Source organism: Pan paniscus, chromosome 2, assembly GCF_029289425.2.
Source record: "Pan paniscus chromosome 2, NHGRI_mPanPan1-v2.0_pri, whole genome shotgun sequence".
NCBI lineage: Eukaryota > Metazoa > Chordata > Mammalia > Primates > Hominidae > Pan > Pan paniscus.
Window position 1 is genome coordinate 31539155 of NC_085926.1, and position 19832 is coordinate 31558986.

At 35.6% G+C, this 19832-nt stretch overlaps 1 protein-coding gene across 2 annotated transcripts in view; it reads left to right on the forward strand.

The window, feature by feature from the left end:
- The window catches only part of STT3B (STT3 oligosaccharyltransferase complex catalytic subunit B), a 108896-nt gene that overhangs the window by 31393 nt on the left and 57671 nt on the right, over positions 1-19832 (forward strand). For both annotated transcript variants that reach the window (XM_063602228.1, XM_014344184.6), the window contains exon 2: positions 18059-18167. In XM_063602228.1, the coding sequence (XP_063458298.1) occupies positions 18059-18167 (109 nt within the window). The remainder of the gene's footprint in view (positions 1-18058; positions 18168-19832) is intronic.

Below are 19832 nucleotides of genomic sequence, written 5' to 3' on the forward strand. Positions count from 1 at the left end.
TTCTTTGTGGAAAGGCTTTCAACTTTTCTTAATTCAGCATGATGTTAGCTCTGGGTTTGTCATATATGGCGTTTATTATTTTGAGGTGTGTTTTTTGCATAGTTGAGAGCTTTTATCATGAAGGGATCTTGCAAATTCAAGATTAAGTTCAAAATTAAAAAATCAAATGTTTTCTCCTTATTGAGATGATCATAGGGTTTTTGTCTTCATTTTCTTGAAGTGATGTATCATATTTATTGATTTGTGTCTGTCGAATCATCCTTGCTTCCCTGGTATAAACCCATTTCATCATGGTGTATTATCTTTTTGATGTACTGTTGGATTTTGTTGAGAAATTTTGCATCTGTGTTCATCAAGGATATTGGCTTTTAGCCAGTTGTAGTATCCTTGTCTAGTTTTGGTATCTGGGTAATGCCTCATAGAAAAAGTTAAGGAGAATTCCCTCTCCTTCAGTTGTTTGGAATAGTTTGAGGAGAATAGATGTGTGTTTTTCCTTGAAAGTTTGGTAAAATTTGACAGTGAAGCCATCAATTCCTGGACATTTTTTGTTGGGAGAACTTCTGTTACTAATTCTGTATCATTACTCATTTATTGGTCTGTTCAGGTTTTTTTTTTAATTTATTCTTGATTCAATCTTGATAGGTTATGCTTATCCAGAAATTTATCAGTTTCCTGTAGGTTCTCTAGTATAGTTGTTCATAGTAGTCTCTGATGATCTTTTGTATTTCTGTGGTACTAATTTGTAGTGTCTTTGTTTTCATTTCTGATTATAGTTGGGTCTTTCTCTTTTTTCTTGGTTAGTCTAGGAAGTGCCTTATTGGTTTTTTTTTTTTTTAATCTTTTCAAAAGAACCAACTTTTTGTTTTTGTTTCATTGATTCTTGGGGGGTGTGTGTGTGTGTGTGTTGTCTCTTTCATTTAGTTCTGCTCTGATTTTCATGATTTCTTTGCTTCTGATTTGGGGTTTGGTTTGTTCTTTTCTAGCTCCTTGAGGTGCATTATTAGATTGCTTATTTGGAGTCTTTGTATTTTTTTTTTTTGATGTAGGTGTTGTTTATTGCTATAAACTTATCTCTTAGCATGGTTTTTGCTGTTTTTTATAGGTTTGGGTATGTCATGTTTAGATTTTTGTTTGCTCCAAGAAATTGTTTTTATTTTCTCCTTTAAAATTTTTTCCTTCACCCAGTGGCTATTTGGGAGCATGTTGTTTAAGTTCCATGTATTTGTACAGTTTTCAAGGTTCCTCTTGTTATTGATTTCTCATTTTATTTTGTTGTGGTCTGAGAAGATACTTGATATTGTTTCTTTTTTAATTCGTTAAGACTTGTTTTGTGTTCTGTTGTATGGTCTATCCTGGAGAATGTTTCTTGTGCTAACCAGAATAATGTGTATTCTGTAGCTGTTGAATGAAATGTTCATGTCAAGTACATTTTGTCTAATGTGCAGTTTAAATCCAATGTTTCTTTGGTAACTTTGTCTACATGATCTATCTAATGGTGAGAGTGGATTGTTAAAAGTCCCCAACTATTATCGTATTGGAATATATCTCTTCCATTAAATCTAGTAATATTTGCTTTATATATCTGGGTGTTCCAGTGTTGGGTGCGTATATGTTTAGAATTGTTATTTCTTCTAGTTGAATCCACTTATCATTATATAATTACCTTCTTTGTCTCTTTTTACTGTTTTTTGACTTAAAGCCTGCTTTATCTAAGTGTAGGTACTCGTGCTCACTTTTGGTTTCCATTTGCATTGAATATCTGAATTTATTTCCCTTTACTTTCAGTCTATATGTGTCTTCACAGGTGAGATAAGTTTCTTGTAGGCAGCATATAGTTGGGTCTTTTATTTTTTAATTCATTCAGCCAGTGTATATCTTTTAAGTGGAAAGTTTAATCCATTTACATTCAGGATTATTATTAATATGTGGGGGGTTATTCCTGTCATTTTATTAATTGATTTCTGGTTATTTTGTTCTGTTCTTTCTCTCATAATTTATCTTTGTGGTTTGGTGGTTTTCTGTAGTAGTGGTAACATTTGAGTCTTTTCTTTGTGTGTTGCTTTGCCAGTGGTTTTTATATTTTTGTGTGTTTTCATGGTAGTAGATATTGTCCTTTCACTTCCAGATTAAGTACTCCCTTGAGCATTTCTTGTAGGCTAGTGTAGTGATTATGAATTTCCTTAGCTTTTGCTTGTCTGGAAAATATTTTATTTCTCCTTCATTTATGAAGGATAATTTGCTGGATATAGTATCATTAGCAATTTTTTTTTCTTTCAGCACTTTCAATACATTATCCCTTTCTTTCCTGGCCTATAAGTTTCTGCTAAGAAATCTTTTATTAGTCTTATGGGGGTTTCTTTATAAGTGACTAGACTCTTTTCTCTTGCTGTTTGTGGAATTCTCTCCTTATGTTTGACTTTTGACAGTTTGACTGTAATGTATTGTGGATAGAATATTTTGCATTGTATCTGTTTGCAGATTTCTGAGCCTTGTGTCTCTGGATGTCCAAATCTCTTGCTAGACTTGGGAAGTTTTCATCTGTTATTTTGTTACATAGGCTTTTAAAATCTTTTGTTTTCTCTTCACCTCCTAGGACACTGAAAATTTTAATATTTGTTCACTTTATGTTGTCTTTTATGAAGACTTTGTTCATGTTTTTAAAATTTATTTCTTTATTTTTGTCTGACTAGGTTATTTCAAGAGACTTGTCTAAGTTCTGAGAGTCGTCTTCTGCCCCATCTAGTCTGTCGTTGAAGGTTTCATATATATTTTTTATTTCATTCAATGAATTCTTATGTTCTAGAATTTCTGTTTGGTTCTTTTTTATGATATCTACCTCTTGAGTAAATTTCTCATTCATATCCTGAATTGTTTTTCTTATTTCTTTATATTGTTTTTCAGAATTCTCTTGTATCCTACTGAGTTTTTTTAGAATAAATAATTTGAGTTCTTTTTCTGGGATTTTGTGAATTTCTTTTTTTTTCAAAATTTTTTATTTTTTAAAAAAATTTTATGGGTACATGATAAGTATGTATATTTATGGGATACGTGAGATATTTTGATATAGACTTGCAATGTGAAATAAGCACATCATGGAGAATGGGGTATCTGTCCCCTCAAGCATTAATCATTTAAGTTACAAACAATCCAATTACATTCTTTAAGTTATTTTAAAATATACAATTAGGTTATTATTGACCATAGTCACCCTATTGTGCTATCAAATAGGTCTTATTCATTCGTGCTGGAATTTTTTTGTGTGTGCCCATTTAACCATCCCCACCTCCCCACCAAACCCCCGACTACTCTTCCCAGCCCCTGTTAACCATCTTTCTACTCCCTGTGTCCATGAGTTTGTTGTGAATTTATTTTTTTGATTGGGATCTGTTGCTGGATAATTATTGTGTTCTTTTGGAGGTGTATCATATTTTCTTTTTTATGTTTCCTGTGTTTTTACTTTGGTATCTGCACATCTGGTGTAATGGAATTTTTTGACATTGCTTTTGTTGGAGAGAATTTTTTCCTGAAGATATATGTATGGTGTTGGTTGGATATGGCACTTTGGTTTTGATTCTGTGTGTGTGTGGTAGTGTGTGGTCTCCGTATGATTTTCTTTTTTTCTGTAAACAGCATTAGTGTGTCTGTGATTTCCCCAGGGGCTTAAGATGTGGTTGTTAGTGGAGGCTGTGGTGAAGTTTTGATGGGATACCAGGTGTAACAGCCTTTTGGACCCAGTGGTGGCAGCAGTGAACTGAGCATCCCCTCAGTGTTTTGGCCCAAGGGCAGCTTATGCCAGTGACAGTGTTCGTGCATCCAGGCTGATTTTAGGCCTCCAGGTGGCCTGCTTAGGTGCTGGGATTCCAGTGGTGGGTCATGCAAGAGGGCAGCTTCTCGAGCCCCTGGGCAGCAGGTGTAGCATGGGTGATTGCAGTAGCAGCGGTGGACAACTCCCTGGAACCTAAGTGTCTTTGTTGGTATTGTGGTGGCTGCAATGAGTTGTGTGGGCTGGTCCCCAGACCTGCAGGTGATGCATGAGTATAGGTCCTAGCTCTGCTGGTAGTGGCAGGTTAAGTGGGCCTGACCTCAGACCCTGAGAGTAGTGTTCAGGTGTCACTGGTGGTGGACTTAGTGAGGTGATCTCCAGAGATCATCCACACCTTGGATTGTGTGTTTGGGTACTTGCTTTGGTGGGGGTATGGAGCTAGCTGGGTGGACCGGCTGGCAGTGGTAGGCAAGGGAGGGGTGATCCCCAGTTTGTGGGTGGAATGCTCAGGAGGGGCCAGCAGCAACTGCATTGCAACCCTGCTCTACTAGGGAAGGTGGGGTTGCTTTCCTTCAGAGTAGCTGTAGGGTGGCAACTTGGGGGCGGGGCATGGGTTTCCTGCCTTGGCTCTCCAGCAGCCTGCAGCCCTCAAGTGGCTGTAAGCAATGGAATTTGTCCTTAGCGCAGGTAAAAATTCACAGTCGCCCTCTGCTGGGGTGGGCAGTATCGCTGCCTTGTAGTGGCCCTGGCAGCAGGGCAGGATGCAGTTTAGTGGGGCCTGTGTTCTCAAAATGGCACCATGTTGTAGCTGCTTAGGTTCGAGTGATTCGTGGGATCCAGCATGAGCTGTCTCTCTGGAGCAGTGCCTTCGCGTGGACTTCAGGCAGCTCCCTGTAGTCTTGGGACCTGAGAAGGTCAAGGAGCTCTCCTGTGGCTAGGATTTTAGGAGTCCTAGTGGTTCCAGTGGGAATGTAGACCTCTGGGGGTCTCTCGCCCTTTGTCTGCATTATAAGCCACTCCAGCCTCCTACCTGATCCCAGCCGAACAGGCTCTTTTCCCTCTTTTTCCTTGCTTTTGATGCTTTCCCATCACTACTCTCTTGAATTTCATTGTTCTCTCTCAGGTGATCTTTTTTACTCGCTATTGTGGTTCCTCTCCATAGATGAGACAAGTACCAGATACATCTAGTCAGCCATCTTCAGCATTGATTTTTATTGGTTTTGATTGCTTATCTAAACTAGTAGAGCAAATTATTTTAGTATGCATGGTGAGTTCCTTTAACATTCAGTCATTTAACAAATATTTATTGTGTGATAACTATGTGCCAGACACAGTACTAAGCATTTGGGATATATACAAGGATCTTTGTTGTGATGGAGCTTATTTTTCAGATAGGCAAGCAAACAAGTAAATAAAAAGATCAAGATAATTTTAGTTAGTGATAAAGGCTATTAAAAAAGTAATATGCTAACTAGTGTTTGATGTGTTTGTAGACCATGGCTATGGGGCCACTACTGTAGACTGAGAAGTGAAAGAAGGCCTTTCTGAGATAATATTTGAACTAAAATCAGAATGACAAGGAATTAGGGCCCTGCAAAGATCTGGGTTAAGAGCATTCCTCTTAGCAGAAAAAAAGTTGATATGTTGAAGGAACAGATATAATGCCCCTGTGGCCAGGATAGAGTTAGAAAAGTGGTGTGAATAGTGTTAGAATAGAGCCAGAACAAGTGCTGAAATTGGTAATTGTGGAAATTTAGACCCTTATTCAGACGTTTTTTTTGAGATGGAGTCTTGCTCTGTCACCCAGGCTGGAGTGTAGTGGGCGCGATTTTGGCTCACTGCAACCTCCGCCTCCCGGGTTCAAGCAATTCTTCTGCCTCAGCCTCCCGAGTAGCTGACTGCAGCAGGTGTTTTCCGTTTCTGTATACAATACTAAATGGTTCTGTGAGTGATTGTTGATGAAAGACTTCAGAGGCCAGAACATGAACCGGGACCCAAACAGCATTGAATATCAAGTATACGGGAGTATTCCCTGAATGAAAATTTAATTAAACCAGTTACACTATTTTAGTGCCCTCTATCTGAATAGTATATTTCTATATAAAAAAATAGTTTACCTTAGTAAAGTGGGAATGTTTAAACATTTCACATCATTTATAACCTCACGCCAGCACTAAATCACTTTGCTCGGGCGACAGTTGTGTAAAAATGCTTTAAAATTGGGTCATATATAAAATAGTTCGGAGGAGCTTTAACACATATTTTATTAACTTTACTGTATATACCAGGCACCGTCCTTGGTGCTAGGAGTTGGAAGATTGATTCCTTCATATTTGCCCAGAGGCAAGATGATGTGAAATAGACCCCTGGCTTTGCTGCTTTGACTTGTCTAACCTTGAGTAAGAGCAGGTTACTTAACCTCTTTGTGCTTCCATCTTCTCATCTGTAAATAGGGAATGACAATAATATACATCTCAATAAGTTGTCATAAAGATCAAATTATTAATAACAAAGGTATTTAAGGCATAATAACCACTCATAAAATGTTAACGATTTATTGATTTTGTTGTTTTCATTATTCTCTTAGGCTGGGGGTTTCTTTTCTCAAGGACCTTCCAATCCAGTGGAGGAGACAAATCTGTAAATCAATGCTATTTCGTATATTAGATTGGAAAAGGTAGAATGCAAGGTGCAGAGTTCATCAGGGTTATGTATAAAGAAAGGAAGGATTGCCAATAAAAAGTAAAATGTGATTTTTTAATTTCAGTGAAAGAAGAGAAACAATCATACTTTAAATTCCTGGGGGATTAGAAAGTACCTGATGACAAGAAAGAGGAAGAGATTCCGAACCAATTGTTAAACTTTAAATCCCATAAATAATTTATTCAAATCAAAATACTAATATATAATAATTATGGTGATAATAATGGAAGTTCTGTATCTCTTGGAAGATGTTGCAAATAATGGACAATAGAAACAATAGGCTTAACCTTTTAACATGCCTGCCTGTCTTCTTTCCTTCCTTGCATTCTCTCATTCTTTCTTTTTCATGAGAAATTGGTACTTTGCTTTCTCTCAGATTAGTTGTTGATCCATGTAACGTGTATTACAAAGATGAACTCGCCTTTTTAGACCAAATAGAAATTCCTGTTTCTTGTTTTTATATCTCATAGAGTTGTAAAAGCAGGAAGGAAAAATTATGTGAGAACAAATGCTTTTCCATTTCTTCATTCTTTTTGTTACACTTAGTATTCAAATGATAGCAGGCAGACATTATATTTCTCATTGGACAATCTCCCAAATAGTTGTGTAACATTATGTGACAAACTTGGCTGTGATCAGAGGAGGGATTGAGATAAAATAAGCATTTGTTGGTTGAAAGAGGAAGGAGGTGTTGTACATTTTTTTGATAATGAAGTGTACACGTACTTACTCATAACCTTGTAAGAACTAAACTTCGGAGAAGTAAAGATGACAAATTATAGCTTACTGAGAAGAGTTCAGTTATCTGAAGATTGACAGTGGTTGAATTGGTTAATATAAGAAGTATGAGAAAGGTGCCAAAAAGGAGAGAAATGTGAGCTAGAGATAGGGACTACTTGGCTTTGTTTCTTTGTGATAGTCACACTTATTGGAGGATTTGTTTGGTAAAACCAACAATTATGTATGACCCTTGTAAGGTGGTGAGTGAGGATGGTTGTTACTGGTCAAGCAGTACTTAACAAAGGTTTCTGGCCATGATTTTTTAAGACATACCTATACCAAAGAATTGAAATCTGAAATGGTACAGTCAGACATATATTAGACTTCTCTGTCCTTTTATTTCCAAAGTAACTTTAGAAAGGGCATAAGCTTTAAGGTTCAAAGTTGCATCTTAACAGATCTTAAGAGAACTACACCAGTGGTTTTTGTTTTAGATATTTTAAACATATATAGATATAGATCTATAGATACGCATGCCATTGTTTTCAAATACTTGTTTAGCATTTGAATCCTTTCTTCAAATGAGTTTGTACAAAAGCCCCATATATAAATAGACAAATAGGTAAGGTTATATAAGATGGTACCATATGTCATTCAAAACTGTGTGTCCATTCTGGTACCCCACTCTTGTCTGGAATCCCTGAGATACTGGGAACAGTTTGAAATCTTTTAAGGTTCGCAGTGCCCAGAAGGTGATACAAATGATTTACCTGCATTAATTGCCCTGTTGCTGTTTGGAATCACCTTGTGATCATGCTTAAGAATGTGGGCACCAGAGTCAAAGCTACCTTGATCAAATCCCATCTTGACCACTTCATGGCTGTATGACTTTGGACAACTTATGTTACCTATTGTGCCTTAGTCTAATCATCTGTGTAGTGTCCTGCCGCAAAGGAGTGTGTATGTGTGTGATGATTAAATGAAAAATAGGATCATAGTGTCTGACATGTTTTTTTAAAACAATAATTGTGCAGAAGTAGTGTACACAACATAAATTACCACTCCCCCTCTTGAACATCTTTTTCTTCCTTCACACCATTTCTCCACCTCAAGGCCTTTGCACTTGATAGTTTCTTTGCCTGGGACAGCTCTTTAACTCTTTGAATTGCTGGTTACCCCCATCCTTAAAGACTTCACAGATGTTTTAAGATAGAACCTCATTTATACCCTGCTTACAGCAATCTCTACCCCTTCCTCCTTCCCTTCCTCCCATTTTACTCTTTTATTTATCTGAATCTTTTCTCCTGTACTCCACCCAGCTCTTGTTTCAATCTGTAATTACCTGGTTTGTGTTTATTGTATTTAAGTTCCAAAAGAGCAGAATTTGCCTGTCTTTCCAGTGCTCTATTTCCAGTGCCTAACAGAAACCTGGTACACTGTGGTTGCTCAAGGAGTTTTTTGAAAACATGATTATTACCTTGTAAAAATGAAAACAAATCAATGTCAGATATAGAATAACCACCTTTAGAGGCACATTTTTCTAATATCTTGTCATACAAGACTTCCTGGGATTCTCTTAAAGCTGTGCTGTCAAACTGTCATTATGCTCTCTCTATCCATGGGAGACAGCCCTGAGCCCTCACTTGGAGTCTATGTGTGGTTATTTTGATAGATAGAAACTTTAGTTAACCTGTTTCTCAACTCAGAGCAAATTAGGACCCTGGCTTTGCCTGGCCTTAAGGGGGCACTGTGTTGAAATGTAATACTTGGTACAGTGCTCCACCTCGCTGCCTTTTGCTGCACCTCTTTACCCTCCTTTACTACTAATATTTGCTGTTCTTTTATCACCATCATTGATCAAAGCTTCTTTCCTCCCTTTTCTTATTTTCTTTCTGTTCCTGACTGATTCTTTCCTGTTTGTTGGATTTAATTTGCAAAGGTTAAACTAAACCAGATTTGTGTTGTCTTGTTAAAATTACATTTGTGAACTGAACATTTTTGGAATGTGGGACATGTTTGTCGCTCATTGTGGCCACAGCATTATGGCTAACAATATATTGTTCTTCCACTTAATTTATTCTTAGGCATTTCCAATTATTAATATTTCTTTCTGATACGGTGTCACTTTTAATGAGGACTGAAAATGTTAATTAAACATACGAAACCCTTTGCCACCTCAAAATTTGTTTTGAAGATATAAAAGCCTTAGGTTAATTTTAAGGCTGAGATATAATTTTTAATTTTTTATAATTATGGGTACATAATAGATTTATCTATTTATGGGTTATATGTGATGTTTTGATACAGGCATACAATGTGTAGAAGTCAAATCCAGGTAATTGGCATAGTCATCACCTCACGCATTTATCATTTCTTTGTTTTAGAAACATTTCAATTCCAATCTTTTAGTTATTTTAAAATATGTGCTAAATTATTTGTTGTGCTATCAAATACTAGATCTTTTTTCTTAAATACTAGATCTTATTCATCCTAAGTATATTTTTGTATCCGTTACCCCTCCCCACATTTTGCCCCCCTCTCTACCACCCTTCCCAGCCTCTGGTAATCATCATTCTGCTCTCTATCTCCATGAGTTCAATTGTTTTAATTTTTAGCTCTCACATATGAGATATAACATGTAAAATTCGTCCTTCCATGCCTGGCTTATTTTACTTAACATAATGACCTCTCCAGTTCCATCCATGTTGTTGTAAATGACTGAGTCTCATTCTTTTCTTTATGGCTAAATAGTACTTTATTGAATACAAGTACCACATTTTCTTTATTCATTCACCTGATGATAGACACTTAGGTTGCTTCCAAATCTTGGCTATTATGAATAATGCTGCAATAAACATGAGTGCAGGTGTCTCCTTGGTACACTGATTTTCTTTCTTTGGATATGTACCAAGCAGTGGGATTGCTGGGTTATATGGTAGTTATATTTGTTTTCTTGAGGAACCTCCATACTGTTCTTCGTAGTGGCTGTGCTAATTTACATTTCCACCAACAGTATAGGACTGTTCCCCCTTCCCCACATCTTAACCAGCATTTGTTACTGCCTGTCTTTTGGATACAAACCATTTTAACTGAGGTGAGATGTTATCTGATTATAGTTTTGATTTGCATTTTTCTGATGACTAATGATGTTGAACATCTTTTCATATACCTGTTGGCCATTTATAGAGATATAATTTTTTTTAACCTAAGATTAAAAGTATATTGTGGTATTTTGCTTCAGGACATAATCATGAGATTTCTTTGTTGTTGTTTTGAGTGTAAATTAGTTGTTTCAATATAAGATGAAATAAATCTGAAACCAAAATGTATCAAATGATTGGATCTCTGACAAGATCTATGGAAGGAAAATGCAAAGGCAGCTCCTTGTGACTTCCCCTTTTTATTTGTAAAAGCCCTGGTTTACAAATAGGTTGATATTCCTAGTGTTTGTTTATGTAAGGAAATAATGCAGTATTTACTGGATACACCTACCAGCTCATAAAGTTCTATTTAAGCTGAGTTTTCTTTTCTTTTCTTTCTTTCTTTTTTTTTTTTTTTTTAAATGGGATCTTGCTCTGTAACCCAGGCTGGAGAACAGTGGTGCGATTATAGCTCACTGCAGCCTCAAACTCCTGGGCTCAAGTGATCCTCCTGCCTTAGCCTCCTGAGTTGTTGGACTACAGGCATGTGCCACCGTGCCTGGCTAATTAAAAAATTTTTTTTTCTTTCCCCAAGCTGTTCTCGAACTCCTGGGCTCAAGCAATCCTCCTGCCTCAGGCTCCCAAGTAGCTGAGTTTACAGACCTAAGCCACTACATCGGCCATATGCTTTAATGTTTTTGAATACTGTATTGTACTGACTGTGCTAGAACCCAAAAAACATAACCATTTTTTTCCATAAATTGAATTCCAAAATTTAATATCTTCTTGCTACCTTTTTCCCTAAATGCCCCTTGCAGAAAAAGTTCATTAGCTCTAAAAATCAGGTTAAGAGAAGTTGGAGGAGGCATGTTTTTGTTTTTGTAGTTAACTTTTATGAAAATTTCAAATAAAAGTAAAAGACCATAATGAATTAAACTACCACCAAATATACTTAGCAATTTTTTGTCACACTTGCTTCAAAACAGATTCTTTTATTATAGTTAAAATACTAAAACTTGCATTGACAGTATTAAAAGAAGGAGGATATATGTGAGATTGGACATCGTTTTTTACTCCTTGATTTCTCTTTTATTTTTATTTTGGTGACTGCTAATTTTTAAAACATTATTTCTAAGCCAGTTCACCTAGCTTTATTGGGGGAAAACTATAATTGTGTGTGAGAGTATGTGTGAGTGTGTGAAATTTTCCATAATAGAGTTTGCATATATATGTATTATATTACTCATATGTGTCATTATGTATGTAAATCATATAAATTTTATAAGTACATATTTATAAATATATGTATAGATAATAAGCTATATCTACGTATATATACCCTTCATTATGGAAAATTTCAAACATACAGCAAAGTAGAGCTAATACTGTAATGAACCTCCATGAATACATCACTCAGCTTCAACAGTTTTCAGTTTATGATTCATCTATAACACTCTCCTTTCAGCTATTTAAATATTTAAAAAAATATCTAAGTAGGGCATGCCAAAATTGAAGACTACCTTTGTACACACAGGTGTTTGAGTTTAATGAAGAAGGGAATAGAAGACAAAAATTAAAGTAAGTGTTGATACTAGTATGCTAAAAAGGAGTAATTAGCTAAGCAAGCATTAATTGAACCTCATGAGTGAACTGCCAGGAACTATGAGATAACTCCAAGATACAAAAATTACTAAGAAAAGGTAGTTCATTGTGAGGTGAACTTCAGTAGAGGTTTCAACATGTTTTAAGAGCAGAAATTAAGGTAGACTGGGAGGAGGAGGATGAAACATTAGAGAAGACTTATAAAATGATTAGGAACTTCAGGTCTGAGATGATCGTATGAAGAAGTGAGAATAAAGTACTTGGCTATGGCACGTTTCTATGTAGACAGAGCCAAGGGCTGAGGAAAAGACCATGCTGAAACATCTCAAAAAGCAGGTGTAATAAATACATTCAGTTTTTAGTTATTCTAAAAATGGAATGGAAAAGAGTAGTTATAGGATCAATATGATCAATCCAAGTACCTTTTTTTAAAAAATGATAAAAACAGATTTTATTCAGGAACTAATGCAATAGGGAAGAGACACCTAAGTATGGAACTGGGCTCAATTCTGAATACAACGAAAATGGAAGATTTGTAGTCAAGGAGCAGGGATAGGGTCAGTGGGTGGAAAACACGGATGTAAGGAAAGGAGTAGGGGGATTCTGGCTAAACTAGCTTTACAGGGATTCTTGCTGAAGGCAGACCAGGGTGACCAGATACTCTGGGGGATCCTGGGGATAAGGAATTTGATCATATTGAGGTGATCAGAAATGGAGGGTAGGGATTCTTTCTGAACTGACTTAACAGGATTCTTGCTGTAACTGGGCAGTCCAGGCCCAACAGGAACAGACACTGAAGCCCAAGGTCAAAGCCTAGTTGACAAGAGGGTTTAGAGAAACCTAATGTTTGGTCAAGAGGAGAGTATTTGTCAACTAGGAAGAAAAAAATTACATAGGTATTGCTATGTCTTCTGACATGAACAGGCAGCTCTAATCCTGTGTAGACTGCACTGTCCAGAGATAATCACACTATAGGTTTTATTAAGTGGATTTTAAGGGTAGTCTTAAGGGGGGAAAAGGGAGAAAAAGTGTAACTGGAAAGCCTCATGCATTTTTTTTTTTTTTTTTTGGAGGAGGAGGTGTAAAAAAGAGAAGCAAATAAGCCAGTTATGCCTTCAATACTTTGATGAAGCACTAAGTATCCAAGTATTTTCAGCATCACTAAGGGCTTTATTTTATTCTAGGAAAATGAATTATAGTGCCTACTACATTCACAACCCTTGCACAATTCTCATGCCCATCATCTTCTACTCACAGCACATGCAAAGAAGCCAAAACAGCCGTGTTTTATATCATATGACCCTGCTCTTTTGGCTACAGGTATTGGATTACAAGCATGGGATCTCATGGCAGCCAACACATAGATTGTCTGTTACCTGTGATGTGTGACTTTGTACGAAATGATTTGAGCCAATCATATTCTTACTCATATTTACATGAACAGAGGAAAAGAAAATCAGGCAGCTAAAGCTGGAGGAAACAGAGAAGTCCTTGAGATAGATTTGGAGCCATGTATTAGGCTCAGATGCCTTACATTTGCTTTGGATTGAACTGCTAATGTTCCAACTGAGGTATCCTGGGAATTTGCATGAATGAAAATAATCAGACTATGCTTTGTTTAGTAACAACTCAATCTGTAACATAAGTTGATGATATGTTATAAATTTAGGTTAGGTGCTTGCTTTTTGAGATTATATATCTCATATATATTAATTATATATAATATTAAATATATATTAAAATATTAAATATATCGATATTAAATATATTAATATATAATTATATTAAACATATTAATTTATATTATATATTAATATGTTTAATATATTAATTTACAATGTAAATTAATATATTAAACATATTAATATGTAAGTATTAAAATATTATATTATATTATATAACATATATAACTAATTATATATGAGATATATAATATATAATTAATTATATATATTATATTATATATATATAATGAGGAATGCAAGCAGTTATTATATGTAATTATTCAACCTTGAACCAGAATTTTCTCTTAGGCCCCAAACAAACTTCTGTATTATTTAATTGTAGAATTTAACAGTAAGGAAAACTTTTTTTTAAAAATTTGCTCTTTGACACTTATCTCTGTGAGTCAAAATTTTTGCAATTTTGTGAACCAAAACAAAATACAGAAGTAGATTCATGACATGGTTGGCATCATTGCAGCTATGATCTCTAACCTCAAGTTTAAGATTTTTGTGTTCATTGAAACAATGTAATTGTTCTTACTATTGACTAAGTGTTGTAAGTTTGAACTTACATTTATATTTTTAAAAATATTCTTGGCCTGGTGCAATGGCTCACGCCGGTAATCCCAACACTTTGAGAGGCTGAAGTGAGAGGATTGCTTGAGCCCAAGAGTTGGAGACCAGTCTGGGCAACAAAGCAAGACCTCATCTCTAGAAAGCATAAAACATTAGCTGAGTGTGATGGCACACACCTGTAATCCTAGCTACTTGGGAGGCTGTGGTCAGAGAATCACTTGAGACTTGGAGGCTGAAGCTGCAGCTGTGATCGCACCACTGCTGCAGAAGCATGGGCAACCGAAACAAAATTCTCATATGTCCTTTGAGTTTGTGAAGTACCAGATGCTGTGCTTGGTGTTGGAGACACAGTGATGTCTTCTGAGGAGTATTTATCTATTTGAATAGATATTAAGGAAACAGATGTGAAATTTTATCTATGTCAAGATGGAAAAATGACAGAATCTCTTAGAAATGTGTTGAAGTTTGCAGGATGAGTTAACTGGGATAGGGAGGGAGACATCAGTGATACAGGCAGAGGGGATTAGCAGTCTTAACGATCCTGTAACAGGAAGGAATGAGGTGAGCTTGGAGGACTGAAAGATGGAAAGAAGAGAGGTAATACGGTGTGAGATGAGACTAGAGTTATGTATGAGGTAGACTGTGTGGTTTTGACCATTATGTTAAGAAGTGGAGGTTTTTCTGCTTTAATTTTAAAGTGATGAAGTCTTTGAATAATTCAGAGAGTTGCAATATGATCACATTTACATTTTGAAAAGAACTTCCTTCTTGTGGCGGAGTGCACAGATTGGGGAACTAGAAGGTGGGCAGAATGGATGTAAAGAGACCAGTTAGAGGCTATTTCAGTAGTCTAGTTAAAAGATGATAGCTTGGATTACAGTGCTAGTAGCAGAATAAGAAAATAGTGTACAGATTTCAGAGATATTTAGGAAGTGACAACCTTGTTATGATTTTTGTATAGGATGTGAGAGAGAAGGAACTTTCAAAAATGACACCTAGATTTCTTCAACTTAGGTGGCGGTAAGAGAATACTGAAAGCAGATATAGTGCATATGTTTGTTTTGGGAGTGGATGGTAGGTGTCTGATCAGGAGTTTAGTTGAATGTGGAGTCTGAGATGCATTTGTGACATTCAAGAACAACATACCACATGGGTAGTCACATAACACTGGTTTGGACATGAGAAGAAAGATCTAGTTAGGGAGATGATATTAGTGAATTGTGGGCATACTGGTAATAATTGAAGACTTGGGTGAATGACATCCTTTCGGCAGAGATTTTAGAGTGAATTAATAAGAGTATCTTAGGTAGAGGAGGCTACCTATACAGAAAACAGAGAAGATTAGAGAGGTGGGGGTAAAAAAATCAAGAGACTGTTGTAGTCATTAAAGCCAAAGGAAGAATGATTTGATAAAGAGGGAGAGGCCAAGAATTATATAAAATGGAAAGTGAAAAAATACTTGTCAGGAAAACTTTATGAGGTTGGACTCTCATGGTTCCTGGTTTTTAAAACGTGTTATTAATAGTCCCTTGAAGTCAATTTTTTAAAATGAAAAATTAGGTTGAAAATTTAAAACCTTGGTATTCTTGCTAAAATACTAGGCCTCTTCCATTAAAATATTTTCAGAAGTTTCGGGGGGGTGTTACTCTTTCTGGTGTATACTCAACTTTGTGTGGTGAATCTCTTAGTTTAACTGTTGTTTATGAGCTTATCTGGGTAGAGCTATTTTTTAGTTTTTGCTTCTATTGCTAATCCAGGTGTTTGGGTCTTGTTTTCAATGTTAATTTCTTGTCTTGGGGATTCTTTGTAAATTTAGACCCTTAATGCTTAGCGCAGTGTTTAATTTAGCTTTTTTTATTGGAGCCTTTTAAGCCTTTAGATAGAGAAGAACTTTGTCACTTCCATGGTGGTGGTTAGATTGTTTTCCATCTTTTACTAGACAGCCTTTCCATAATCCTGGCTTTGTAAATACAATCACTACTTTGTTTCTGGCATTTGAAGATATCCCTTTTTAAATTCTGATCTGGTAAATACTTCTTGGAGGAGGAAGGGAGCAGGGTAGCATTTCTAGCATTAGCTTAGCTTTCCATGTTGTTGGCACACAAAATTATTACTTAAAATTCCCCTCAGAAATTTGGATATATTACTCCTTTGCCTTATTAGCAATCCAGTGGTTCCACTGAGAAGGTATTAATCTAATTTTGTCATTCCTTTGTAGAAAACCTTTCTCTCTGAATTAATGATTTTAAGTTGTACTTTAGTATTTTGAAATGTATTGGGATGTGTATGCTCTGTGGAAAAAAAATTTTTGTTTTATATCAGTGTAAGAACTAGACTGCTTAAATTTGTTTATACTTTTTATCTTGTTCTAATTTGCTCTTCATTTTTGTCCTTTACGCTATTTAGCCTATCTTTTATTTTATCTTGGCAATTATAATTTTGCCATTCAAAATCTTAAATGGATCCTTTATCATAAGTCTGTTTCATTACAGTAACTATAGACTTTAAGTGCTTCAGAGATGCTATATTGTTTGCTTATAGCTACACTAGTACTATCATAGGTACTGTTGTTAATCCCTGTTTTACAAATGAAGAAACTAGAATGCAGAGAACATAAGTAACTTGCCCAACCAAGGTCACATAGCTGGTCAGTGTGGAGCTAACATTCAAACCTATGCAGTATGATGCTAGAACCTGACCTCTCAACCTCTAGGTTATACTTCCTTTCAGGTCTGAAAGTTTAATATTAATAACTCTTTCAGAGTTAATATAACTCTGGGTTATATTAACCATCTGAATATATTCTCGCTTCTGTTTCTACAGTATTAATTTTTCTATTTGTTGATTTTGATATTTAGCTGTCATGGTGATTGCTTTTGTCAAATGTTTGATTTTTTTGGGGGGGGATATGTTGCTTATTTTAGTATTGGAAAATACTGTAAAAATGCTACAAAGCTTGCATCTAGTGATTGTTGGAGTTGAGATCATAACTTGCTGCTGGAAAGGATGTATCAAACTGATCTGGGGTATAAGGATTTCCTGTTCATCTTGTATCCAGCATCATTCTGCTTCTTGACTCACTTGTCTATGTGTAGTGCTTCTACCTCAGGCAGACACCTCTGATGCCCACTTCCCTGCTTCGAAATAGTAGGGGGAAGGGGATTGACCTGACTGAGTATACCTAATGGCATTACCCTGAGGATTGCTCCAGGCTTTTCCCCTGCCCATGACAGCTGCTTTATACTAAACATGGAATATCCCTGCAGTTGCCCTCTATGGTTTGTGGTTTTCTTCTGCCTTTCATTTTGGGCCCTGGTTTCTTCAATTTCATTTTTTCTCATTTGTCTCTTTCAGAAATTACAATTTCTTTTTCTATAAGGCCATATTCTTGTTTTATAGTGCTGCTATGGTTTATTCTTTTTATATTTTTAGTGCTATTATAGTTTAAAGCCAATGTTTTTAGGGTTGCAGGATTTTGGGCAATTCTGGTGAGTGTACCGTTTCTTCCATTTTGATGTTATCTTCTGTCAGCAGTTCTTAATCTTTTGAGATTTACGAACTTCTTTATAGCCCTCTACCACCTGGACCCCAAGCAATGGCTAAATGTTATTTTGAACATTACTAGTTTTGTAGGTGTGGGTTTGAAGTTGGGGGCGTTTTTATTTATATAGAGGTATAAGCATGTTCTTTTGATATCTTCAGATTATGTTATACAAGTTTGATGAAAACGCTCTGAAAGATACATTTATGTAGCCACAGAGTTTAATATAAAGAAGGAGCTATTTCTATTAAGCAGTTTTATAACATTTCTTTTTATCTCTTTTCTCTAGGTTTAACTATAGATCAACACATCATCTTGCATCTCATGGGTTCTATGAATTTTTAAATTGGTTTGATGAAAGAGCATGGTATCCACTAGGAAGAATAGTAGGTGGTACTGTAAGTATATTAGCAGTTCTTTATGTTAATTATAACATTTATTGTTACTTGAGTAAATCATTAATTGCCAAGGTGGTAGGGATTCTTGAAAGCTTTGTATAGTTAACAAATTTTTCTGTGGCTTATTATCCAGTATTCAGTTTACTTAGGCTCTTTTCTTGATACCTCCTCCCCTTAATCCCCAACCTGTTTTTGGGTTGTCTCACACTAGCCACTCTTTTTGACAAGTGGTGGAGGCTGGGTGGGGATCTGCTGTCACAGTGTATCTGAATGAAGTTCAGTTTATTTGTGTATTTGCTCTTATAGCAATTTGGTTGAAAAAGCAATTTGGAAGGAGATAGAAACGTAGAATAATCATGATAATTATATATCTAGAATAATCAGATAATTAGGATTTTTCAGGCCCTGAATGTGGAGACATTCCAAATTATTCCAGGTAATTGACTAAAGATTATAGTTCATGCAGACTTCTGATATCCAGAAAGATGACACAAAGGCAAATATTTTTAGGATTTGGGACATAAGGAGAAATGAAGGTGAAGGACAAAGCAACATTGTCTTGTATCGGAGAAATATATGTTTGATTTTTTTAAATCAATTTTGCCAGGCTTATTCATTTTATTAGGGTTTTTCTTAACCCAAAGAAACTTCTGACTCTGTTGATTACTTCTAGTATAGGTTTGTTTTGCATTTTTTAAATTTTAATTTATTTTCTTCTTCTTTTGTGAGTTTATTTTCATGTTCTTTTTCTGACTTCTTGAGATGGTTTCTCAGTAATTTTCAACTTTTCTTCATTATTAAGAGATGCATTTTAAGCCTAGAAACTACACACTAGCCACTGTACTAGCTGCATTTCATAAGTTCTGATGTGTAGTATTTTCATTATCATTTAAAACAAAATGTATCTTTATTTTCATTATAATTTCCCTGACTCATGGATTATTTAGAATTGTATTTAATTTCAAACATAAGGGGATTACCCAGTTATGTTTTTTTGCTTTGTACTTCAAATATATTGTGGTTAGAGAACACCTTCTATGTAATTTCAATCCTCTAAAATTTATTGAGACTTGATTTGTGGCTTAGGATATATCCAAATTTTTATAAATGTTCCCTTTGTGTTTAGAAAGAACATCTTCTCCATGATAGTAAGGTGTTGTGTTTCTAGTCTGGGGCATCTTCTTATCCTTGATGTAAATAGAGAGAAAGACATAAAGAGATGAAGGCACAATAGTCGTTATCATGTTCTGCATTGTGAATTGGAGAAGTATTAAATGGGTAGTACATAAGGCAGATAGCTATTACCTGCAGTTCTTGTGGTGCTAATCTTATCATATACCTAAATTTTATTACATTTGATAACTATAGTTTTTCTTGTGCAGTTTATAACTTTATCTTAAATTAATCCTCAGTGGAAGCCTGTTTTCTCTAAGAGTCCTGATGTCCTGAGATTTGGGATCATCCCTGTAATAATCTTTCTTATTTGCCTTCGCTGGAGAATTTTAGGGGTTTCACTGGTTTTAGGACAGTTTTACTTAGTTTGAGGTTTCTTATACTTAAGGTTATTATAAATGTAGAACCCACATTCACACATTTGAATGAGTTTCATATTCTCCTTTAGGACTTTGTTTCTGCTCTGAGCATTGGAAGGCTTGATGGATGAAT